Source organism: Mustelus asterias, chromosome 20, assembly GCF_964213995.1.
Source record: "Mustelus asterias chromosome 20, sMusAst1.hap1.1, whole genome shotgun sequence".
Classification (NCBI taxonomy): domain Eukaryota; kingdom Metazoa; phylum Chordata; class Chondrichthyes; order Carcharhiniformes; family Triakidae; genus Mustelus; species Mustelus asterias.
In genome coordinates, this window is record NC_135820.1 from 53,217,388 (window position 1) to 53,244,040 (window position 26,653).

The 26,653-nt window shown below is 42.6% G+C and overlaps 1 protein-coding gene across 2 annotated transcripts; it reads right to left on the reverse strand.

The window, feature by feature from the left end:
* Nucleotides 1–4,389: 4,389 nt before the first annotated feature.
* Nucleotides 4,390–24,554, reverse strand: LOC144508307 (uncharacterized). Of its 2 annotated transcripts, XM_078236132.1 has the most exons (6): nt 24,264–24,554; nt 22,042–22,138; nt 16,753–16,895; nt 16,582–16,656; nt 12,946–13,098; nt 5,196–6,373 (listed from the first exon to the last, which is right to left on the reverse strand). In XM_078236132.1, exons 3-6 carry the CDS (start codon nt 16,855–16,857, stop codon nt 6,191–6,193), a joined length of 516 nt encoding a protein of 171 aa, XP_078092258.1. In that variant the 5' UTR covers nt 16,858–16,895; nt 22,042–22,138; nt 24,264–24,554; the 3' UTR covers nt 5,196–6,190. The 2 variants fall into 2 exon arrangements, with proteins under 2 accessions (XP_078092257.1, XP_078092258.1); XM_078236131.1 differs by lacking the exon at nt 22,042–22,138 and having other exon boundaries at nt 4,390–6,373; nt 24,264–24,548.
* Nucleotides 24,555–26,653: the final 2,099 nt, after the last annotated feature.

The following is a 26,653-nucleotide window of genomic DNA, read 5'->3' on the forward strand; positions in this document are numbered from 1 at the left end:
TCCAGCTTGAATTCAGATGCTTATTTGGAAAACTGACATTCTTTGGTTTGTTAGTCCAGGCCTCTGGGTTATGAGTCCAGTAACACAACTGGAGGGCGGCACGGTAGCACAGTGGTTAGCACTGCTGCTTCACAGCTCCAGGGACCTGGGTTCGATTCCCCACTCGGGTCACTGTCTGTGTGGAGCTTGCACATTCTCCTTGTGTCTGCGTGGGTTTCCTCCGGGTGCTCCGGTTTCCTCCCACAGTCCAAAGATGTGCGGGTTAGGTTGATTGGCCATGTTAAAATTGCCCTTAGTGTCCTGAAATGCGTAGGTTAGAGGGATTAGTGGGTAAAATATGTAGGGATATGGGGATAGGGCCTGGGTGGGATTGTGGTCGGTGCAGACTCGATGGGCCGAATGGCCTCTTTCTGTACTGTAGGGTTTCTATGATTCTATGAACCAATATGCTACTATATTTACTTGTTTCGTAATTGCTATCTCTGCATACAAAACGTGTAATGACCCATTAAGATGGTTGTAAGTGGTTAAACAAATACCTAATATTTGTTCAAATTTTTCAACTGGTGATTTTGTACAAATATACAGTTTTTCTTGTATGGTTTTCAACAATAAAGAAAGATATTTTACACCAACTCTCATGAAAGTTACAATGTGCTTCATGTAAATTGAATTACTTCAAAAAGCATTGTATTTGCATTTTCTCAAGTTGGTAAACGTTAATCTAAAACATGTTTTGCCCAGATACAGACAGAAAAAAACTCATTGCTTATTTACGTGTTTCAACAAAGATGTCAGTTACAGCTCCGTTTTGTAGCCTGGGTTTCATCAAATCATAGAAAACTGTCATCATGCAGCTTATATATGGCAGACTTTCAAAAAGAAATCTCTTGATAAAAATCCTGAGAAAGTTTATATCGGTTAATATCACACCTACTGTGTGCTTTCCCCACCCCCTTTCCTGATGCTTAAAAGCCTAAATGTTTTCTTAAACTAGAAGAAATTCGATCATGGACAGGGGTATGTGGTCGGTCTGAACATTTTAAGTATATTGCAGTGATTCTCTCACAAATATAGGCTCTTTGGTGCTGTGAAGTCTTCCCCATTTGCATCTTAGGGCAGATTTCACTGCACTGGAGCAATACATGGCACAGTGATTTGGCGGATGGTGGCACAGTGGTTAGCACTGCTACTTCACAGCGCCAGGGACCTGGGTTCAATTCCGGCATTGGGTGACTGCCTGTGTTGAATCTGCACATTCTCCCTGTGTCTGCGTGATTTTCCTCCCACACTCCAAAGATGTGCAGGTTAGGTTGATTGGCCATGCTCAATTGTCCCTTAGTGTCAGGGAGATTAGACGGGGAAATACTTGGGGTTACAGGGATAGGGCCAGGGTGGGATTGTTGTCGATGCAGGCTCGATGGGCCAAATGGCCTCTTTCTGCACTGCAGGAATTCTGTGGTTGTATGGTTCTAAGTCACGAATAGAATCTTATTTTACAGACATGTCGGGTGGAATATTCTGTTGTCTCTGGTGATGACCTTGTTGGTAGTATTTAATTAAGCAGGTGTGCCCCACTGCTTTAGCATCTCTGGCAAAATCAGAATCGGGGCGTAAAAGCCCCACTCCCAATTGAGGCCCTTATGTGCTAATTAATGACAATCCAACGGCCTCATCCTGCCGTTGCTGGTTTTAACCTAGCTGCAGGTGGGCCTATCGCCATGTGATGTGCATGGCAATAAAAACTAGTGTAGCCAGCTTGTTACCCCGAGGCAGGGATCCCTCAATCAAAAGCACTTAGTGGAGTGAATTTTCCCATTCCGCCCCCTCCAAGGGAATCGTAGCAGGCAAGGGGCCAGTCCATGGAAAGGTCCGTTGACCTCAGGTGGGATTTCCGGTTTCGGGGCAAGCGTGGCCGGAAAACCCTGCCTCGTGTCTGATTGAAGGACTGAACATTGGGAAATGGAGAGATGGTGTCTTCTGAAAGCCAACCTCCTGCCCTTGATGCCAACCACCTAACAATCCTCTCCTGTGACCCTTTTCACACCCCACGAATGCCCCCCCCTCACTTTTATTCATTCCTGGGACGTGGGCATCATTGGCTGGCCAGCATTTATTGCCCATCCCTAGTTGCCCAAGGGCAGTTGAGTGTCAACCACATTGCTGTAGCTCTGGAGTCACATGTAGGTGATTACAGGTAAGGACAGCAAATTTCCTCCCTAAAGGACGTTAGCGAACTAGATGGATTTTTTCAACATCAACAATGGTTTCATGGTCATCAGTAGATTTTTAATTCCAGATTTTTTCTAATTGAATTCAAATTCCACCATTTGCTGTGGCAGGATTCGAACTTGGGTCCTCAAAACATTAGCTGAGTTTTTGGATTAACAATCAAGCGATAATACCACTAGGCCATTGCCTTCACTTGTGGCCTGGGCTGCTCTGCAATTCTGGGACTTTGGTTTCTGTTCTTCCAACAGCAGCAACTCCCAAGTGGCGCTGGTCAGCCCAAGAGCTACCAGCCTTGGAATGCCTGGCAACTCTTGATAGGCATTCCGGGAGGTCTTGATTCCAGGGGACGGCCCACTGCCAGCCTTTTCACTGCCTGATTGGTGCGTGGTTCGGCAGGCCTTTCCAAAAAAAGGCAGCCCGGGGCTTTCACCGGCTCTCCCACCGTCAGGCAAGACACCCGACACCTTGACAAGATTCCGCACATTATGTGGGAAGTGCATTGAAATATACGTTACTGCATAAACACTGCCGACATCATATATGTTGCTGGTTTCAGTGAACTAGTTTTAAGAGACAAAACTTAAAAGAATAATTTATAACACACTTTATAACCTATGTCACCTATGTCAGACTCCTGTTAATCAACCACAGCTCAGCCTTCAACACAATTATTCCTATGAAACTCATCTTCAAACTCCATTGCCTGGGGCTCGGCTCCTCCTTCTGTGACTGGATCCTGAACTTTCTAACCCACAGAAAGGCAACAAACACTGTCTCCACGATCATCCTCAACATCGGTGCCCCACAAGGTTGTGTCCTCAGCCCCTTACTATACTCCTTTTACACCTCTGACCATATGGCCAAATTCCTCTCAAACTTGATTTTCAAGTTTGCTGATGACACCACCATAGTGGGTCTCAAGTAATGACGAGACACAGTACAGGAAAGAGATAGAGAATCTGGTGAAACTGGTGCAACGACAATAATCTCTCCCTCAATGTCAGCAAAACAAAGGAGATATTCATCAACTTCAAGAACTGTAGTGGAGGGCATGCCCCTGTCTACATCATTGGGGATGAAGTAGAGATGGTTGAGAGCTTCAAGTTTCTAGGTGTCCAAATCACCAACAACCTGTCCTGGTCCCTCCATGCCAACACTATAGTTAAGAAAACCCACTAATCCCTCTACTTTCTCAGAAGACTAAGGAAATTTGGCATGTCCGCTACGACTCTCACCAACTTCAAACATAGAAAGCATTCTTTCTGGTTGTATCACAGCTTGGAATGGCTCCTGCTCTGTCCAAGACTGCAAGAAACTACAAAAGGTTGTGAACAAAGCCCAGTCCATCACTCAAACCAGCCTCCCACTCCTTGACTCTGTCTACACTTCCCATTGCCTTGGAAAAGCAGCCAGCATAACCACATGCACCCCGGACATACTCTCTTCCACCTTCTTCAATCAGAAAAACGATACAAAAGTCTAAGGACACGTACCAACTGACTCAAGAACAACTTCTTCCATACTGCCATCAGATTTTTGAATGGACCTCACTTGCATTAAGTTGATAATTCTCTACACCCTAGCTATGAGTGTACCACTATATTCTGCACTCTCTCCTTTCTTTCTCTATGTACAGTATGCTTTGCCTGTTTAGCATGCAAGAAACAATACGTTTCACTGTATACTAATACGTGACAATAATAAATCAAATCAAATCAAATAACATTGCAAGTCATGTAATGACTATCAATTACACTGAAGAGTCTGAAATTTGAAACCATAGCATGCAAAAAACAACAATCTATCTCCTGCCCTCAGGTAAAGTCACTGAAGTACAAACAGGTTTAAGTTGTATTAGCATGTGGGTCTATTAAACTGACATAATACAAATGCATACAGTATTATTTTGATAAGTGCATGAAGAGCTTTGAAAGTACAGCAGAAATTTAACACATGTTGGGCCGGATTCTCTGACTTCGCCCGCAGCTGGGATTCTCCAGTCCCACTGCAGTCAACGGAGTTTTGGCTGAGCGCCAAATTCTCCGTTCTCGCTGGCAGCAGCGGCGGGGTGTGAACAGCTGGAGAATCCCAGCCGTTAAATAACTGATGCATTTCTGTTAAAGGAAGCTTATTTAGGAATTAAATCTGACCAAAGTAGCACACTCCATGATTTATCCTTTAATCTTTGGTTCACATTATTGCTTTACTCCCACAATTTCCGCAATGATCAAAATGTCCGACTCCGCCAACCGCATCAGCTAGGAAGATAAGGTGGCTAAGGAAATGCACACCTATGATTGCTGTTACTTCATAATAAACATCAAAAAACAGTGGAATTGAGGCGATTACGACACAAATACTTAATGCAGTTATATATAAAATTCCAGAATTCCCTATTTTGAGAAGCCTTTTAAATAGTGATTAATATACCGCTATATTTTACTCCTACCATTAAGTGTTTCATTTAGCACCTCAGTTGAGAACTGCTTTCATCTATTAAAAATGTGAAGTTAAGTATCAGAAGTATGTGATCTTCTGACTGGAGTCAAATACTTAGCAGCCTGAAGTACAATGTTACCATTAGGTTCAATTTCCTGAACAATTGTAACATTTGCTGTACCAGATTGCCATACAGTCATTTCAAGATGTTGCCTGCATGTTAGTATTGAGGAATGCCACTTATGACAACGTACTTTATGGATATAATAATGCTAAATAGTACATAATCGGCAATGAGCGTTATTGCTGTACAATCATATAATATATTAGACCAGAATTTGCTGGGAAAATAATTCCAAGTCAGTAGTATGTAAATTGTCCAGCAATAGGCCAGGCACTCAGCTTCACAAAAAGCAATCTCACCATCAATCTTTCCTTGAATTTCAAGGAATTGCTGTATTTCACATTAATTATTAATTAAACTTAGCTCAGGAAGTTGTAGCTGGTACTTAACAGCGTAAGGACACTTTTTAAGAAGAGCTTTATTATTTATTGGTGTCACAGGTAGGCTTACATTAACACTGCAATTACGTTACTGTGAAGATCCCTTAGTCGCCACATTCCAACATCTGTTCGGGTACACTGAGGGAGAATTTAGCATGACCAATGCACCTAACCAGCACGTCTTTTCAGACTGTGGGAGGAAACCGGACACCCGGAGGAAACCCACGCAGACACGGGGAGAATGTACACAGGCAGTGACCCAAGCCAGGAATCGAACCCGGGTCCCTGGCATTATGAGGCAGCAGTGCTAACCACTGTGCCATCATGCCCCTTTATGTACCTGCAAAGCCATTTAATCTCTCCAGCCAGTAAGGGAACAATTCAACCTGTGGATTCTCATTTCTGCAGGTTGTAACTTAGATTTTTTTCACATTTTTAATCAATGTTTTATAAATTTAATTTACTTTCACTTAGTCCTTTTGTTTTCTCTCAAACTAATCTTCCTTGCCCACTTTTGTTCTTTCTGTGTCTGATTTGACTCTAATTTGCCTTGTTTCCTCCTGTCATTCCCCTTTTTCCTCAATCCTTAAATCTCCTTGGTTAAGGAGATACACTGTTGGTCACATCACTCACCAAGGTCATAGATGCCCTGTTGGCCTCACCAGGCCACTATCAGCTGGCACTTATGGCAATTTGCAATGCAAAATATTTTGAGTTGAAGGGTGAGAGCAGAAATCGAGCACTAGGGCAAGGCGGCCAGATGTTCAAACCCTGCAAATTCTGGACCATTGAGTATCTAGATTTTCCCCATGTCAAGTATCTGATCACTGCACGAGTTACAGAAAGTATGCCGACAGACACAAATCTTTGTACAATATCTCACACCAGGAAATATTACATTTTACAAGCAATTTAATATGTGGAATGAAAATAGGGCGATCGTGAACAGATAGGGAAGCAACACTGTTAAATGTTAGTCATGTTCGAGCCAAAGAAAAAGTGGTTAGGTTGATTTTCATCCTATCCTGGTGCAGCTCTGACAAGGTCCAACAAATAATTTTTCCCAACACAAGTACAAATTTGAGATTATTCTCAGTTGTTCTTTGTTTCCTTTCCTTGCTTTTACTTTTCTGTGTTTCTTGCCTCTTTTCTTGTGGCTAGATTGATGAGTGCTACACCTCGTGTTTCTATTCAACTGCTAAAAGGTAAAGGAAGAGGACAAGTTATTCAATATTTTTATGGAAAAAACAGGAATTATATTTATTCATGCTAGATGAAAACAATAATGATAAGGTCATATAAACTTTGAATCTAGAGATTTGGAGCTGTCTTACATACAAACATATGAATTAGGAGCAGGAGTAGGCCACACAGCCCCTCGAGCCTGCTCCACCATTCAACAAGGTAATGGCTCTTCTGATTGTAACCTCAACACATTCCTGCTGACCTTCAATAGCCTTTCACCCTCTTGCTTATCAAGAATCTGTCTATCTCTGCTACAAAAATATTCAAAGACTCTACTTCCACCACCTTTTGAGAAAGAGAATTCCGAAGACTCACAACCTGCTGAGAGAAAAATAATTCTCTCATCTCTGTCCTAAATGGATGACCCCTTATTTTGAAACAGTGGTCCCTAGTACTACATTCTCCCACAAGAGGAAACATTGACCCTGCCAAGCCCTCTCAGGATCTTATATGTTTCAATCAAGTTGCCTCTCAATCTTCTAAATTACCTTCTAAAATCCTTCAATTGCATTTTATAAGTTCATTGAGGTTGAAGAGGAAAGTCATGCGTCCTAATTTATCCACTGAGGAAAGCCTATAGCCGTTATATCATAGCATTATATTTTGGTCTGGCACAGTGGCACAGTGGTTCGCACCGCTGCCTCACAGTGCCAGGGACTCAGGTTCGATTCCCAGCTTGGGCCACTATCTGTGTGGAGTCTGCACGTTCTTGCCGTGCCTACGTGGGTTTCCCCCGGGTGCTCCGGTTTCCTCCCACAGTCCAAAGATGTGCAGTTTAGGTTAATTGGCCATGCTAAAATGCCCCTTAGTGTCAGGGGGACTACCTAGGGTAAAGGCATGTGATTATGGGAACAGGGCCTGAGTGAGATTATGATCGGTGCAGACTCGATGGGCTGAATGGCCTCCGTTTGCACTGTTGAATTCTCTGGTGAATTTGTGGCTCATCACAGTATGGGGTAAGAATAATGGTGAATAGCAGACACTTTTCACATTGACATTGGCACCTTTGGATCAGAATGATCATAACCAAGCAAAATAAAACTTTAGGGCTATCTCTTTGAAAACAATATACTTATTTACTGATATATATATATACTTATTTATTGATTATATACAAAGAAATTGCTAAGCAGATTATGGATAGTTCGTATCTATGTAGGTCGAATAGTTCGGATGGGGCAGTTTTTGTGCAGTGTGTGCAGGAGGGTTTCCTGACACAATATGTGGATAGGCCGACAAGAGGTGGGGCCACATTGGATTTGGTACTGGGAAATGAACTGGGCCAAGTGTTAGATTTGGTTGTGGGAGAGCACTTTGGAGATAGTGACCACAATTTGGTGTCTTTTGTTATTGCAATGGAGAGGGATAGGGCCGTACGGCAGGGCAAGGTTTATAATTGGGGGAGAGGTAATTATGATGCGATTAGGCAAGAATTAGGGGGCATAAGATGGGAACAGAAACTGTCAGGGAAAGGCACAAATGAAAAGTGGAGCTTGTTCAAGAAACAAATACTGTGTGTCCTTGATAGGTATGTCCCTGTCAGGCAGGGAGGAAATGGCCAAGTGAGGGAACCATGGTTCACAAAAGAGGTGGAATGTCTTGCAAAAAGGAAGAGGGAAGCTTATGTAGGGATGAGGAAACAAGGTTCAGATGGCTCAATTGAGCGGCACGGTAGCACAGTGATTAGCACCGCTGTTTCACAGCTCCTGGGACCTGGGTTCGATTCCCGGCTTGGGTCACTGTCTGTGTGGAGTTTGCACATTCTCCTCGTGTCTGCGTGGGTTTCCTCCGGGTGCTCCGGTTTCCTCCCACAGTCCAAAGATGTGCGGGTTAGGTTGATTGGACATGCTGAAATTGGCCCTTAGTGCCCTGAGACGTGTAGGTTCGAGGGGTTAGCAGGTAAATATGTAGGGATATGGGGGTCGGGCCTGGGTGGGATTGTGGTCGGTGCAGACTTGATGGGCCAGATGGCCTCTTTCTGCACTGTAGGGGTTCTTTCTATGTTCTAAGTTAGCAAGAAATTAGCTGAAAAAGGGGCTTAGGAGAGCTAGGAGGGGGCATGAGAAGTCCTTGGTGGGTCGGATCAAGGAAAACCCCAAGGCTTTTTACTCTTATGTGAGGAATAAAAGAATAACCAGGGTGAGGTTAGGGCTGGTCAAGGATAGTAGTGGGAACTTGTGTATGGAGTCAGTAGAGATAGGAGAGGTGATGAATGAATACTTTTCTTCAGTGTTCACCAAGGAGAGGGGCCATGTTTTTGAGGAAGAGAAGGTGTTACAGGCTAATAGGCTGGAGGAAGTAGATGTTCGGTGGGAGGATGTACGAGCAGTTTTGAATAAACTGAAGGTCGATAAGTCCCCTGGGCCTGATGAAATATATCCTAGGATTCTTTGGGAGGCAAGGGATGAGATTGCAGAGCCTTTGGCTTTGATCTTTGGGTCCTCACTGTCCACGGGGATGGTGCCAGAGGACTGGAGAGTGGCGAATGTTGTTCCTCTGTTTAAGAAAGGGAATCGAAATGACCCTGGTAATTATAGGCCGGTTAGTCTTACTTCGGTGGTTGGTAAGTTGATGGAAAAGGTCCTTAGGGATGGGATTTACGACCATTTAGAAAGATGCGGATTAATCCAGGATAGTCCGCACGGATTCGTGAAGGGCAAGTCGTGCCTCACAAATTTGATAGAATTTTTTGAGGAGGTAACTAAGTGTGTTGATGAAGGTAGGGCAGTTGATGTCATATACATGGATTTTAGTAAGGCGTTTGATAAGCTCCCCCATGGTCGGCTTATGATGAAAGTAAGGAGGTGTGGGATAGAGGGAAAGTTGGCCGATTGGATAGGTAACTGGCTATCTGATCGAAGACAGAGGGTGGTGGTGGATGGGAAATTTTCGGACTGGAGGCAGGTTGCTAGCGGAATGCCACAGGGATCAGTGCTGGGTCCTCTGCTATTTGTGATTTTTATTAATGACTTAGAGGAGGGGGCTGAAGGGTGGATCAGTAAATTTGCTGATGACACCAAGATTGGTGGAGTAGTGGATGAGGTGGAGGGCTGTTGTAGGCTGCAAAGAGACATAGATAGGATGCAAAGCTGGGCTGAAAAATGGCAAATGGAGTTTAACCCTGATAAATGTGAGGTGATTCATTTTGGTAGGACAAATTTAAATGTGGATTACAGGGTCAAAGGTAGGGTTCTGAAGACTGTGGAGGAACAGAGAGATCTTGGGGTCCATATCCACAGATCTCTGAAGGTTGCCACTCAAGTGGATTGAGCTGTGAAGAAGGCCTATAGTGTGTTAGCTTTTATTAACAGGGGGTTGGAGTTTAAGAGCCGTGGGGTTATGCTGCAACTGTACAGGAACTTGGTGAGACCACATTTGGAATATTGTGTGCAGTTCTGGTCACCTCACTATAAGAAGGATGTGGAAGCGCTGGAAAGAGTGCAAAGGAGATTTACCAGGATGCTGCCTGGTTTGGAGGGTCGGTCTTATGAGAAAAGGTTAGGGAGCTAGGGCTGTTCTCTCTGGAGCGGAGGAAGTTGAGGGGAGACTTAATAGAGGTTTATAAAATGATGAAGGGGATAGATAGAGTGAATGTTCAAAGACTATTTCCTCGGGTGGATGGAGCTATTACAAGGGGGCATAACGATAGGGTTCATGGTGGGAGATATAGGGAGGATGTCCGAGGTAGATTCTTTACTCAGAGAGTGGTTGGGGTAGTGGAGTCAGACACTTTAGGAACATTTAAGTGGTTATTGGATAGGCACATGGAGCACACCAGGATGATAGGGAGTGGGATAGCTTGATCTTGGTTTCAGATAAAGCTCGGCACAACATCGTGGGCCGAAGGGCCTGTTCTGTGCTGTACTGTTCTATGTTCTACGATTTGAACATCTCAATCACACAATACAGCAATTTGTATTTTCCGCAGCAATCAACTCTCCAGGCAAATAACACATACAAGGATAGGTTTTCATCCAGGCCTATTTGTGGGCCTCATCTATATATTGGGGACAAGCTGCACATGTTGTCCATCCTCTAAAAACAATTTCCAGACTTCTGCCTCAGCAACAGCAGCCCTCAGGAGGAGGATATGTGTAGATTCCATCGTGAGGGGCTAATTGCAGTAACTGTGTGGTCAGGGAAGTGCAGCTGCTCTTCCTAGCTCGAGGGGGAAGTTACTTTAAACAAAACAAAAAGAAAATTGACAAAATCCTACCTTTAGTTGGTGGTTGTGTGAGCCTATGAGCGGTGTTTGCAACATCTGACAGATTGGCACAACCTGTCCCTGTACAAGATGTGGAGATGTCGGTGTTGGACTGGGGTGGGTGCAGTAAGAAGTCTCACAACACCAGGTTAAATTGGACTCACCTGATAAAGGAGCAGCACTCCAAAAGCTCGTGCTACCAAATAAACCTGTTGGACTTTAACCTGGTGTTGTGAGACTTCTTACTGTTCCTATACAAAACTGGGATGTGCTGCACTTTTATGTGCCCCAGAAAATGGGAGTAATATCCATTCATGTCAAATGCTGCTGAACAGTGGGTCAACACGACAGCACAGTGGTTAGCACCGCTGCCTCACAGCGCCAGGGTTCAATTCCTGGCTTGGGTCACTGTGTGTGCGGATTCGGCACGTTCTCCCCGTGGCTGCGTGAATTTCCTCCAGGTGCTCCGGTTTCCTCCCACAGTCCAAAAGACGGGCTGGCTAGGTGCATTGGCCATGCTAAATTCTCCCTCGGTATATCTGAACAAGCATTGGAGTGTAGCGACTAGGGGATTTTAACAGTAACTTCATTGCAGTGTTAATGTAAGTCCACTTGTGACACTAATAAAATAAACCTTAAACTGAACAGTGGCTATTTGTGCTGTGTACCCATCATAATCAAGAACACAACTTCGACTGCTTATGCTGATTTGGAACCAGTCGTGACGGGGTTAAAAAGGAGATGGAATTACTTGACTACATGGAATGAGGGGGGGATGCTGGCAGTTGGCCAGGTAGAATGGACCTGCCAACCTAAGCAAGAAGTCCAATGTCAAACAGATCTAATACTTCAGTTCAGTCAGTGTGGCAATCGATGTGGCAATATCTGAGGCGTTTGAACATAGAACACCACAGCGCAGTACAGGCCCTTCGGCCCTCGATGTTGCGCCGACCAGTGAAACCAATCTAAAGCCCACTTAACCTACACTATTCCTTCATCATATACAGGATCAAAGGCAAGTATTAGACTTGTCAACTTAGATTTAGTACTCTGGCACAGGCCTACTTATACTCGTACAGGAGCAATAAAAATAGACTATCTGCTATCATGGAGCGTAAATATGCCAAGTCTGTCAAGGCCATTTTTAGTTGCCCTCGGCAGCTGCCTAAAATAAGCTATATTCCTTTTACATATGTAAATTGAGTTGTGGGGTTGAGGCTGTGCAAATAAATGCCTGCTGAAGGACCCTTTGTCAAAATTACTTTAGTGGAGCAGATATCCAGCCCTCCCACTTGGAACACATCAGTGATCCCACATCCATTGGAAGGTATAACACTTCCCTTTTGTTTTGTTTAAAAGAAACTTGCTCTGGAACTAGGAGGAGTAGATATGCTCCCTTGACTCCACCGTCATTGTGAGCAGCTCCTATCACCGGAATCCACACAAATCCCCCTCCTGGAATTTACCCCAGGTGAGGCTAGATTGATTGGCCATGTTAAATTGCCCCTTAGTGGCCTGGGGTGCGTAGGTTAGAGGGATTATTGGGGTAAATATGTGGAGTTACGGGGATCGGGCCTGGGTGGGTTTGTTGTTGGTGCAGACTCGATGGGCTGAATGACCTCCTTCTGCACTGTAGAATTTCTATGATTTCTACGAGGCAGGAGTCCGGAAATTGAAGATCCCAGTCTGGAGAACTGTAGCTTGTCTTCAATATATATATATATAGATGGGGCAGAAACATAGGCCCGAATGAAAATCTACAAACCTCCTTGCAGAATTTTGTTTTGTTTTGTTTTTTGCTGGAATGTGGCAAGGGCAGCATTTAATATTAATCGCCCTTGAGAAGGTGGTGGCGGGCCACTTTCTCATACCACTGCAGTCCATCTTGTGCAGGTACACTCGCAGTGCTGTTGGAAAGGGAGTTCCGGGATTTTGACCCAGTGACAATGGCAGAACGGCGATGTATTCCTAAATCAGGATGGTGAGTGGCTATGAGGTGGCAGCATTCCCATGCGTCCACCGCCCTTCTCTTTCTAGATGGCAGATGTCATGAGTTTGGAAGGTGCTGCTGAAGGAGGTGCTGCTAAGTTTTACTTGTAGATTTTGGTAGGTCTTAGATGGGTGCACGGAGCACAATCCCAGCTATCTTGGAGAACGGGAGCTGGGGAGACTCAAAGCACTGGATAAGTTTAGATAGGGAGAGGTCAGATGTGACTGGAGAACATGCTGGAAAGAGACGCAACAGGAAAGTGTCATAGGGAGTAAATGCGCTAATCACAATACTTTTAAGAAATGATTATAGATAGAGAGTTGTTACCAACCTGGTGCACTTTGTTACAGTGACATTTTATTACAGATTCCATTTGGTTACTTATTTTGCACAATGCTGAATCTATCTCAGTAGTTGCAGTGCAGTTGACTTGACTTTTTAGGAATAAAGTCATACAATAAATTGACTGAAGTATCTTTTGCTCCTAAAATGCAAATGTAGAAAATTTTCTTAGTTTAAAATTTGTTTGGTTTTAATACTAGTCAACTTCAACACCACTAAACATTTCACTCTCCTCCAACATCTCTCCTTCCTGATCCAACTCCATGAATCCCGAATCTCTCAGTTACAGTCCGACCTGTGTCAATGCAGAAAGGGGGTAGTGTCAGGTGAGGTGTCATCTCAAAACAGCTCAAAGCCCACCTCGCAACCCATCTGCTTTTGGGTTGAACGGAGGCGGGGCGGGGGGTGGGCAACCAACCCACTCCCAGGAGATGGGCCGACTATTTAAATATTATATTGAGGGGCAGAGAATCACATTTAATTTGTCTTACTGATTGAACCCTGGGTAACCAGATGTCCACAACTTCATGAGACCTTCAGCTTAAGGCAGGCAACGGCCCCTGATTTAACCTCTGCTGCCTTTTCCCTCCAAAATTTGGGATCGGATGCCCTCGGATTTGGACATCGACTCCCACCAGGTTCAGAGATCAGAGATTGGAACACCGATCAGAACCCTCCAGCCCAGAATGGGAACTGCCTCTCCCCTCTCTATGCTAACATCAATACAGCTGCTCCTGTGGCTGCGCTCTCTGGCAGAATGTTCCCTGCCTGTCAGCGAGCCTGACCTGCTAGACAGGCTGGCTTCCAGGTAGGAAACCTTGGGGGCAGAAACCCCACACAGAGGATAAAACTCCACAGTATGTAAGGAAACATGGACCTTCAGCATCCCAAACAAAAATTCTTCCCATTCCATCTCTGTCAATTTTGAGACAGCTTCTCCTGTGTGTATCCTCCATTCCCCCGCAAAGTCCGACTATGGCTGAGCAAGATTACCTCAGGTACACAATCAGGCTTTGCAGATAAGCCAATGGCAGCTGTCAGTCAATCTAGGCCTATTGCTTAGGGCTGGATTTTATGCTCCCCGATGGTGGATTTGAAGGCAGGCGGGCCACATAAAACCCAATGGTGACCAACCCGTCGTCTATCCGTCCACTCCCAAACTATCTGAAAGTTTATTGGGGAGGGGGGCGGGGGGAGGTGGCGGAAGGAAAGCACAGGTGGCCCACCTGTCCTTGGGCCAATTAAGGCCCTTAGATGACCAATTAATGGTCAACTAAGGGGATTATCTCAGCCCCACCAATATTTTAGCCCTGGCAGGAGAAGGTACATGTCATCTGAGAATCCTGGCAGCTTAAAGTATGTGGGCCAGTGCCAGGAAAGATGGGGGGGAACTCCCTTTGCTAATCTCCTAGTCACATCTAAGACATTCTCCCAGGGTCATCCCTCCTGATATAACTTAGAAGAGGCCGGTGTCCCTTCACCAAAACTGATTTATTTACAATGGTTTGCAATTCTCAGGCAGGTACTTCCCCATACAGGTATACACCCTGAATTCCAGTGACCTGGACACTCCACTTTATATGTCTCTGTAGAGCTCCCTGACTGGGCAGCCTTAACAGGCCTCAAATAGAGAGCTCATATTCCAGCAGGTCCTCCTCATTGACCTTGTTTAAGTCATTCCACCTCCCTTTAACACGTCCCCCATCTTTTCAATCTGGCCCCACCAAGGTCCCCAAACCCAGATCCAGTAGGGCTCTTTGGCAGATTAGTGCTTATCATCCATCAGCCACCAGCTGTGGACTCATCTTCCAGTCATTGATTTGGAATTATTTTCATAAACTACTTTACCTTTTAAATTGTCTCCCTGCCTTCTAAAACCGTCTCAATGCTTGAACCATAGTGTTGTAAACCCCTGTCTACATCAATGGGGATGAAGTAGAAATGGTCGAGAGCTTCAGGTTTCTAGGTGTCCAGATCACCAACAACTTGTTCTGGTCCCTCCATGCCAACACTATAGTTAAGAAAGCCCACCAACACCTCTACTTTCTCAGAAGACTAAGGAAATTTGGCATGTCAGCTATGACTCTCACCAACTTTTACAGATGCACCATAGAAAGCATTCTTTCTGCTTGTATTACAGCTTGGTATGGCTCCTGCTCTGTCCAAGACTGCAAGGAACTACAAAGGGTTGTGAACGAAGCCCAGTTCATCACTCAAACTAGCCTCCCATCCATTGACACTGTCTACACCTCCCGCTGCTTCAGAAAAGCAGCCAGCATAATTAAGGACTCCATGCACCCAGACATACTCTCTTCCACCTTCTTCCATCGGAAAAAGATATAAAAGTCTGAGGACATGTACCAACTGACTCAAGAACAGCTTCTTCCCTGCTGCCATCATACTTTTGAATGGACCTACCTCGCATTAAGTTGATCTTTCTCTACACTCTAATTATGACTGTAACACAATATACTGCACCATCACCTTTCTTTTTCAATGAACGGTATTCTATGTCTGTATAGTGCGCAAGAAACAATACTTTTCACTATATACTAATACATGTGACAATAATAAATCAAATCAAATCAGATCAAAATAATTTCAATCTTCTTCCTTTAAAGCAACTTGAAACATTATTTTACACAAGCAGTGCTATATAAATCCAAGTTGCTCTTTAGGAAATTGAAATATACATCCAATAAATATCCTAATGCAAATTTCCATGGATAGGTGCGTGGTGTGGTGGTATTGTCACTGGGACTAGTAACCCAGAGACCCAGGGTAATGCTCTAGATGCCTGGGTTCAAATCCTTGATAACTATGGAATTTGGAATTAAGAACCTAATGACAATGACATTGATGATTGGTTGATCTGGTTTACTAATAATGGCTTTTAGGGAAAAAGATTTGCCATCCTAACTGGCCTTGCCTACATGAGGGCAGCACGATGGCACAATGGTTAGCACTGCAGCCTCACAGCACCAGGGACCTAGGTTCGATTCTCAGCTTGGGTCACCGTCTGTGTGGAGTCTGTACGTTCTCCCCGTGTCTTTGTGGGTTTCCCCCTGGTGCTCCGGTTTCCTCCCACAGTCCAAAAGACATGCTGGTTTTGTGCGTTGGCCATACTAAAATTCTCTCTCAGTGTACCCGAACAGGTGGAGTGTGGCAACTAGGGGATTTTCACAGTAACTTCACGGCAGTGTTAATGTAAGCCTACTTGTGACACTAACAAATAAACTTAAACTTATGTGACTCCAGACTCACAAAGATGTGGTTGCAAAATGCCCTCCGAAATGACCTAGCAAAACACTTGCCGGAATTTTACTGCCTCGCCCGCCTCAATTCTGGGGCTGGCAGAATGGCATTCTCCGCTGGCCTTGGGTGGGATCTTATGAGCCTCGAGCGGGCGAGGGAGTAAAATTTCGGCAACTCAGTGCAAAGGCAATTAGCGATGGACTGTGCTGGCCCAGCCAGTGATGCTCACACCCAATGATTTTTTTTAATTGTATGCATTTAAAATAAATCACCTGTATGTTTTGATTCACATATTCTATTACAGTATTCAAAAGTATGAGTGAAGTTGATAAGTGAGCCAAAGCAATGGGAAGTAACTGATAAACTGTACCTTATTTGATCGACAACTAAACATTTTTGGGTGTTTCAGCATTTCATTCTTTTCCGAAATTCCCGTGATATTTTTCTGCAAAAAATAGGATAGGACAGTGTAAACCTGGTTATTTAAAGTCATATTTCATAATGCTCATAAAATCCAAAAAACTATGTTTCATGTACATACGAAGCTTCTTAATTCATCAAACATGACTGCTTTATAATTCTCTAGGATGACACCAATCTTGCACTTCTTCCCTTTGCACTTGCATGTGGCTGAAGACATCAGCATCAACAGCAGAGAAACACTGGTCACAAGCCTGGGACAAACTGGAGAAAAGTAACACAACAAAAAATGGTCATTTTCAGGACAGTGCATAATTATCAAGAATTTGAATGCACATACACACGTGACAGCGCTGATAGAGCCCATTTACCATGTCACACCAGTGGCGATGTTAGTGCGTCCACTGGAACTATTTATTCCACTCTCATTCCTGCTGTATTAATGTAAACTTTTACATTTTTCCTTTTCAAATATTTACCCAATTCCATTTTAAATCTGGCAAAGGCTTGCATCCTTACTGAGAGACTCTGTGTGTGGGGGTTTTTTTTAAATTTTACGTTGGAAATATAGAGCAAAATACAAAGTAGATTAACCAGCTTGAAATTCAGTCATTGGACACTACCTTGGCAATGAGTAAAATGAGATCTGAGACCAGTAAGCTAGATAAATGACTTTCTAAAAGATGGATGGTATTCTAACCATATTTTTATAAGAAATAGGAACAGGAGTAGGCCATTTGGCCCCTCATGACTGCTCTATCATTCAGTAAGATGCTGGTTGATGTGATAGTGGCCATAAGTCTACCTCTAGACTGATTCCTGGGATGAAGGGCTTGTCTTATGAGAAGAGGTTGAGCAGGTTGGGCAGAAAAATGGGAGGTGATCTTATTAAAACATATCTGATTCTGAGGGGACTGCCTCAGGGGCTGAGTCTGTACCCAACCTCCCCCACCCAGAATCATTGACTCCCTCGTAGATCAAAAATCTGTCCAACTCAAGCTTGAATATATTTAATGACCCAGCCACCATTGCTCTCTGTAGAAGAGAACTCCAAAGATCAATGATCCTTTGAGAGGGGAAATTCCTCTGCATCATTGCCTTAAGCAGGAGACCCCTTATTCTTTAATAACTCCCCCCGGCTCCATCAAGTTCTAGATTATCCCACAAGCAATATCCACTCACCATCTACCCTGTCAAGCTCCCTCAGAATCATATATGTTTTAATAAGATCACCTCCCATTCTTCTGAACTCCAATGTGTATGTGCCCAACCTGCTCAACTTTTCCTCATAAGACAATCCCTTCATTGTTTTTTAAAGTTTACTTATTAATGTCACAATGTCAACAAAACGAAGGAGATAGCCATCGACTTCAGGAAGCATAAAGGAGAACATGCCCCTGTCTACATCAATGAGGATGAAGTAGAAATGGTCGAGAGCTTCAAGTTTTTAGGTCTCCAGATCACCAACAACCTGTCCTGGTCCCCCCATGCTGACACTATGGTTAAGAAAGTCCACCAATGCCTCTACTTTCTTCGAAGACTAAGGAAATTTGGCATAACAGCTGCGACTCTCACCAACTTTTACAGATGCACCATAGAAAGCATTCTTTCTGGTTGTATCACAGCTTAGTATGGCTCCTGCTCTGCCCAAGACCGCAAGAAACTACAAAAGGTTGTGAATGTAGCCCAATCCATCATGCAAACCAGCCTCTCATCCATTGACTCTGTCTACACTTCCTGCTACCTTGCAAAAGCAACCAGCATAATTAAGGACCCCATGCACCCCAGACATACTCTCTTCCACCTTCTTCCATCAGGAAAAAGATACAAAAGTTTGAGATCACGTACCAACTGACTCAAGGACAGCTTCTTCCTTGCTGCCATCAGACTTTTGAATGGATCTACCTCGCACTATGTCGATCTTTCTCTCCACCTAGCTATGACTGTAACACTACATTCTGCACTCTCTCCTTTCCTTCTCAATGAATGGTATTTTTTGTCTGTACAGCATGTAAGAAATAACATTTTTCACTGTATACTAACACATGTGACAATAATAAATCAAATCAAATCAAACCAAGTTCGGCTTACATTAACACTGCAATGAAGTTACTGTGAAAATTCCCAGGTCGCTGCACTCTGGCACCTGTTTGGGTACACTGAGGGAGAATTTAGCATGGCCAATGCACCTAATCAGCACATCTTTTGGACTGTGGGAGGAATCTGGAGCACCCAGAGGAAACCCGCACAGACACAGGGAGAAGGTGCAGACTCCGCACAGACAGTCACCCAAGCCAAGAATTGAACCTGGGTCCTAGGCAGCAGTGCTAACCATTGTGCCACCGTGCGGCCCCCAGAAATCGGTCTAGTGAACCTTCTTTAGCTTCTCTAAAATGGTCAAAATTTATTCTTCTTGATCACTTCTTGATCAATGTCTCTTCCCATTAGTTGGAATAAGATTGTAGAGTTTAATTACCTACATGTCCTAAAAGACCAAAATACCTGTTATAGAAAGATAACTACACTGTATCAAGAAAAAAACATTGCCAGTGACATTAGCCAGATTAACACGATCATACGACATTCCTCTTCATATATTAACAAAGACGTTAATCTAATTGCTCAACTAAAAAACAGACACTGGAATGTTGTATGGGTGCTTTCCAGTAATGTCACAAATAATAAATCCCCTCACAGTTTAACAAACAGTACATTATTGAAACAAAAAAGGCAGTTCTGTTGTAAACATTAATGTTTAAAACCTAAAGGAGTGAAGAGAGTTAGGACCCTAACATGTCAGCAAACGATGTATTCTTTATGTGTCATAATCCATTTGTGCTTAGTTTTCTCAACTGATATTCCATCAACGTGTCCACATTGATGAGAGACTGTTCCGGTCTCTTACTGTGGGACTGGGTTCAGCTCAACTCAACTCAATGTACCTCATCGAACTCACACTCAGGAGAAACTGTTCACCTGCTCTAAGCGTGGGTCGGAATTCACTCGGTCATCTCACCTGCTGACATACCAGAGAGTTCATGAGTAACTACTGTGATTTGATTTTGCTGTTAACTGTGTCCAAGGGTGGCGCAGTGGTTAGCACTGCTGCCTCACAGCACCAGGGTTCAATTCCTGGCTTGGGTCGCTGTCAGAGTTCAGAGTCTGCATGTTCCCCTGGAGTCTGAGTGGGTTTCCTCCGGGTACTCTGTTTTCATCCCACAGTCCAAAAGACATGCTGGTTAGGTGCATTGCCCATGTTAAATTCTCCTTCGGTGTACCCGAACGAGTGTGGTGACTGGTGGGATTTTCAAGGTAACTTCATTGCAGTGTTAATGTAAGCCTATTTGTGACACTGATAAATAAACTTCAAATTTAAACTCCATAAAGGAAGCAGACACAAAGAATCAGTCTAAATTCCAGTTAAACGCTCCTCTATGAAACAACTTCTCGATGCTCTGGCAGTTATGTGAAAGCAGAAATACTTGAAAAACTGGTAGGTATTACTGTAAGTAGCTACCATCCAGGAATCGCTGGACATGCTAAATTATTGGCATAACTTTTGGTTGCTTTAGCTGACACTTATTCTACAATAATATTAATATAATTGGATGTACTTGACCAGCCAATCAGCTTGGATATTTGAGTGCCAAAGTTCATTCCTGTGGCATCTGAACAGCTAAGCAGATGGGTTGTTACTTCCAGTTCTATTTGGTCACCCCGGCTCAGAACTCCAAAGTTTATTTTGATGGCAGTGTTAGAGCTGTGATCTGAGTATGAAACTGCCATCATGGCTTCCTGTGCTAGAAGCAGTTGATACATTACATTTGTCCGAATCTCAGGACGTGTATCAAACGATCAAGTCTTCACACGCAAGGTGAAGTACCGTGTAAAGCATGTGGTCACAAATTCAGTGAGCTGGAATAAGATTAAAGAATGTGTAATCTTCTGTTGAGTTTTATAGCAACCACAGGCTTATAAAGGGATATGTGTTTGTGTAACTCTCTTATTCCAGAATTTAAAAGATGGTTGAATGTTGCAGAGCCCCCTTTCAGAAAAACTGGAAATTCATGGAGTACTTTCCCAGGAATTTACCATCAACATGAATTTGGAACGTGAGAACAATTGTCACATAATCCTTAACAGAGCGGTACTTAAGTCCTATCAATTAAATGGATTCATCAAGCAGACAATGCCACATTCTACTATCTCTCCGTGAATCCTGAGAATGGAATAGGAATCTTTTCCACCATAGTGGAACAGACCGTGGGTGGAGCTTTATGAAATGGTAGTGGGGTTGGATGTCTGAAGGGTTAACTTCTGGAAAATTGACCTACTCTTATCAGTATTTTGGCCAACGTTTCCATTGACAATCAACACATTTTACTGGCTATTTTTTCTGAAGATGTAATGAGGTTATTGCCATGCTATGATGCTAAAGGCCAGGTTAAAGTTAGGCTGCTTGGATACAGGTAAAACCATGTTGCAGAAAACCTCACAACAGCCAGTAAATGTTTATTACAAATATCCCAAATGCATGCAAGTGCCAGAGTAAGGCTCAGATTAAGAAGCAATGTAGATTGGTATTCCCACAAGTTAACAGTTGAAATATTTCATTTTTATTCCTACTCTTGCACTAATGACAAAAATAATTGAACAATGCAAATTACGTTTGACTATTCTTTTACAAATGTATTTTATTTACTCTCAAATTAAAAATGCATTATCCAAAGCTATATGCAATTAATGTGCCAGAAATGATTTAAATAAATTCACACAAACATATTTGACTCCAGCTGCGTTTTTTACTAAGAAATAATAAGTTGTGCAGACTGAAAGACATCTGTGCAGTGGATTATATTTGCTTTGAACTAATGCCAACAGAGGGAAATTTGGATCAGGGAAAGAATATTTTTCATTATCATGCTAACTATCCCAGTTTACAGTTCGGTTGTGTTATTTTGTTGCTCCAGTTTTGTGGTTTCCTTGTATATAGATGAACTGCATGATATGTTATTTGGATAAGCCCAATTTTTATTCAGACAGAGTTCAGTTACTGGGCAGTGTTTACACGAACTATTTTGGATTCTGTTTATATAGCTGCGGTCAAAACAGGCTTGCATTTTTGTCTCATTGTACATACTTTTACACAGCAGTCAGTGCACAGCATAAACACAGAACACTGAAAAAAAGGCGCGACAAGAAACAACCAATACACCAAAATCCATTGGCTTCAATATGTTTACCAGTACTGTGAAATGTTTCCAGAAAACAATTTATTTGACTTAGCATATAGGAACAGGAGTAGGCCATTCATCCTTTTGAGCCCATTCTGCTATTGAATCATACCATGGCTGATTTATACCTCAACTCCATTTACTCACCATTGATTCAAATCCTTTGATACACTTACCCAACAAAAATCCTTCATTGTCGGTCTTGCAATTTTAATTAACCCAGCATCCAGTCTTTTGGGAGAGAGAGAGTGTTCCAGATTTTTGCTACCCTTTCTGTGGAAAAAGTGTTCTAATTTAAAAATTGTGCTCCCCTTGTTCTAGATATCCCCAGAAGAGGAAATGATTTCTCTATATCCACCCTGTTGATTCCTTTCTTATAATTTTTAACACCTCAGTTAAAATCAGCATTGTAGACTCAAGGGGATACAAATGTGACCTGTCTTCATAATTTAATTTTTTATGCCCTGATATAATTCTGATAAATCTTAGCTGTATCTTCCTTGAGGTCAATATATCCTTTATGAAAATTGAAGGCAGATGGGAACCAACTAATGCTTTTCCCTTCGCTACTTTGTATTCCATCCTCCTTGAGATAAAGACCATCACTCCATCAGCTATTTTGATTACTTTTTATACCTCTACCCTTTTTGTGATTTTGATGACCGGACACTCAAATCCTTTTACTCCTCCACAGTTCCTATTCCCTCACAGTTAAGAAGCTTCTGATTTTTCTCTCTTAGATACAATTTGAATGGCCTCCTTGAACTTAATCTGCTACAATTTGGCCCACTGACATTGTCTGTCTGTGCCTCTTTATAACTTCCTGCTCCTGCCTATATAACTCACTGTGCTTCCTAACTAAAGTCATCTCTAACCTTTGACATACAACCCTATTGTTTCACCCAAGTCATTAATACATATGATGAAAAGCTGGGGCTACAGTACAGATTCCTGGGGAACATCAGTTGTCAAACTCCACTATCAGTGTTCATTCTCTATATCTCTCCTCTCTGCCTCTTATATCCTAATCAATTACCAACACGCATCCTCCCATAACCAACACAAGATTCCTCCAATTCCACATACTTGTAATTTTGCTAACAATTTCATGGGAAACCTGATCAAATGTTTATTTGATGTCTTTTAATTCACAGCCACTAATAAGAAATAATTCAATTCTCGATGATTGGAATGACTGCCAACTCTTAGGTCGCGATCTTACCGGCCGTTCACGCCACGCTCCCATTGCAGTGAGGTCGGAGAATTTGGCGCCCAGCCAAATCTCCGTTCATTGCAGTGGGATGGGAAAATCTCACCAGCGTGAACGGTGGTAACATTCCAACCTTAGTGTATAGAAACACAGGACGTTGTCAGTAAATCACTTTGCAATATACCCTCAAAGTTAAGAACTGGATTGCAGTTAAACCTATAAGATGCAATCAGTACAATAGCTCTTAACTCCTTGCTTAAATTATTGAAATATTGTACTCTGGTAAATAAAATAATAGTAATGTGCACCAATTAAACAATTTTGAAGTGTTATTTAAGAAATAGTGATGATGAACACACTTGATAGCGGGGTCAATATGCTACAAATAGAAAATAGCTCTGCAGGTGGCTCATATAATTTGCATGTGGTGTAATGTGCTACACAGCACTCATGGAGTTTAAGTTGCTGTGGCAACATGCACTTTTACATGCATGTTGTAATCTGAAGGTGCATGTACATATGCAGTAGTTGAGTTGTAGCAACAGAATCTATTCCAGCACCAAGTTTTATACTGCCTGGATCTGTGTCAAATGTTGACTGCCAGGATAAAGTTCTGCACATGTGTACTCATACATATCCATTTAAATGTCCGTGCAGTTAAGTGAGTACAGAGACTTGCTGTGGACTGGTGAATTTTAAATATGCAGATTTGCAGCAATACAAACTTAGCAGTATATCTGGACCCAAAAACTATCTGTATATATCTTCAGATATACACAGATAGTGTTATCCCCTTTTAAAGAGGAAAATTCACCCGTGTGCTTGAAGGCAATGTGAAAGATCAGATAAAACAAAATCTTGAATAAACTAAAGCTGAGAGACCCAATTACAAATCAGTATCGTCTGCCTTTAATTTTATGTTGCAATGTTGGTGTTCCTTTGGCAAAAGGCCTTCTTAGTTCAGCTTTTTAACCAGAAAGAAATATTTCTTTTCAAATCTGCTTTGATTTACATTGATTCCCGCATCAAACACAAACCTGGAATTGTAAGTTATTGATTGAGAGTTACAGGTAGCTCCCAGATTAAATTAGCAATCAATAATAAATAAACACACAAATTACACACTTCCAAGAAGAGATCCAATTTCTAAAAGTAAAATTAGACAGAAACTCAATTTCCTTTGCTTACCATTTAGCATGGTATACTGAATAATCCACAATACCGTGAATCGATGGTCAAGAAGTAACTACTGATCATTGTCAAGCTTCTCTGATGCAAAAGTTTCACTTCCACATATCCATGTCCCTTTCACACCAAATACTCATGCAATTATGCAATCATTAATACACTGATTAATCCTCTTTAGTTAACTTCATGTTGAAGCAGCCTTGATTGTTGTTTCGCACTAAGTGCCATGACCAGAGAGACAGAATTGCCTGCTTACCCTCGATTTCATTCAGCTCAAGCCTGATTAACTTCAACAAACTTCCGTGACCGCTTGCCAGACTTTCACTTTCGTCAGATTAAAAAAAAAACTTGCTACCACATTCTTCAACAATTCCTTGGCTAGCATTTTGAATAGTTTATCTGCACTGCACAAGCTTCAAGTCGCGGGTACACTAAAAGTTGCTTCTGCCAATAGATATTATATTTTACTCATTAACTAATCAATTCAGGATCTTAAAAGTTTTAAAAACTGGAAACAACAATGCTGCATCGGAGTTAAAAACAGAACTAAACATTAACCATCCAGATCACAATATATTGCATCTTTTTCCATTATGTTTGAGAAATACTGCTTTTAACAATGAATTATGGTTGAATTATTGTATATAAAGATTGAAACTTCAAAGTGCAATTGTTAAACAATGGAAAGCAAGATTGAAGAATATCTTCGGCTTCAGGCTATATTAACACCTTTGGCAAGCAAACAGTGCAAATCACCTCTGGGCTTGGAAAGCCCATTTAAATCAGCTCCCCCTGGTTTTGAAATTACTTTCAAGCTATCTGATACCTCTGTGCGGCATTGCGACAAGTGAGAATACCTGCACACAAAGAGAAAGCCTACTATTTAAACCTCTACTGCCATTAAAGCTGTGTTGTTAATAACAGAGACAGGGCCTAACAGGGAAGAGAGGGGGGGATCAGGCACTTAATATTCCTGGCTCCAAGATATTTAGCAAAATTAAGGGATGAGAAAAATGAGATGGTGGGGTGGCAGTACCGATTAACGAATCAGTACGCGAGAGGTTTCATATGGTTGAGGGATCAAGGACAGAATCTATTTGGTTGGAATTAAGGGATAATAAATTGCTCCTCAATTCTGTTCAGCTTAAAAGTAGGGAGTAATCTCTGGGTACTCCGAGTCCAACGTGCTCGAGAGGACAGACATAGAGAGGTCTAGCAGTTTGCTACATGGCCAAAGACATGGTGCAGCAGGGAGTAATTCAGATTCTTGGGACTGTTGGACCAGGTCTGTGATGGGAAAACCCTGTTCAAGATGGACCAGTTGCAACTGAATAGAGCTGGGATCTATCTGTGCAAGCAGATCAACCCAAGATGGGATACCTCTATCAAAGAGGCAGCACAGGTGTCATGGGCTGAATGTCTTCCTTCTGTGTCATATTGTTCTTTTTTAATATTTGCTCATGCGATCTGGATATCGCTGGCTGAGCCAGCATTTATTACCCATCCCTAATTGTCTTGGAACTGAGTGGCTTGGGCCATTTAAGAGGGCAGTTAAGAATCAGCCGCATTGTTGTGGCTCTGGAGTCACGTGTCGGCCAGACCGAGTAAGGATGGCAGATTCCTTCCCGAAAGGACATTAGTGAACCAGATGGTTTTTCACAACAATTGACAGTGGTTTCATGGTCATCATTAGACTTTTAATTCCAGATTTTTATTGAATTCACCATCTGCCGTGGTGGGATTCGAACATGGGTCCCCAAAGCATCACCTTGGGCCTCTGGATTACCTGTGAAATGACAATACCACTATGCCATCACCTCTCATTAGTAAAAGTAATGGGTAAGTTTGGAAAAAACCTATACATGCTATGTAAGCAGATCAAGGCTACATTTAATAAAAGCAAAACATTTCAAGTTTACCTTGTTGGTGCCTGAATGTGTGCAATTGCATCTTATATTGATTGAGAAAAAATACTGCAGGCTTGCTGTCCAGATGTGCTCAACTTGTGTGGTTGCATCAAAAGTGGAAAAGCAAGAGCATGACAAAATATTACTTTACATGGAAAAATGGCAAAGGTTTATCCCCTACAGCGCCGATCAATTTGGAGCAGCTCATGGATACCAATTCTGAAGGCAAAACATTAGGATGGGAATCCTGCTCAGAGACTGGGTGGTGAATTTCTGAATCAATACATATCTGTACATCTTGTGTGGATTTCACATTTTGCTCTGTTGTTACATGAAGTTTGCTCCAACTGCGAACACATGAGCTCTGTATACACTTTCACATTTGTTTGATGTTATATGATTGTTATATGATGTTATATTGTTTGACGTTATATTTGGGCGGCATGGTAGCACGGTGGTTAGCACTGCTGCTTCACAGCTCCA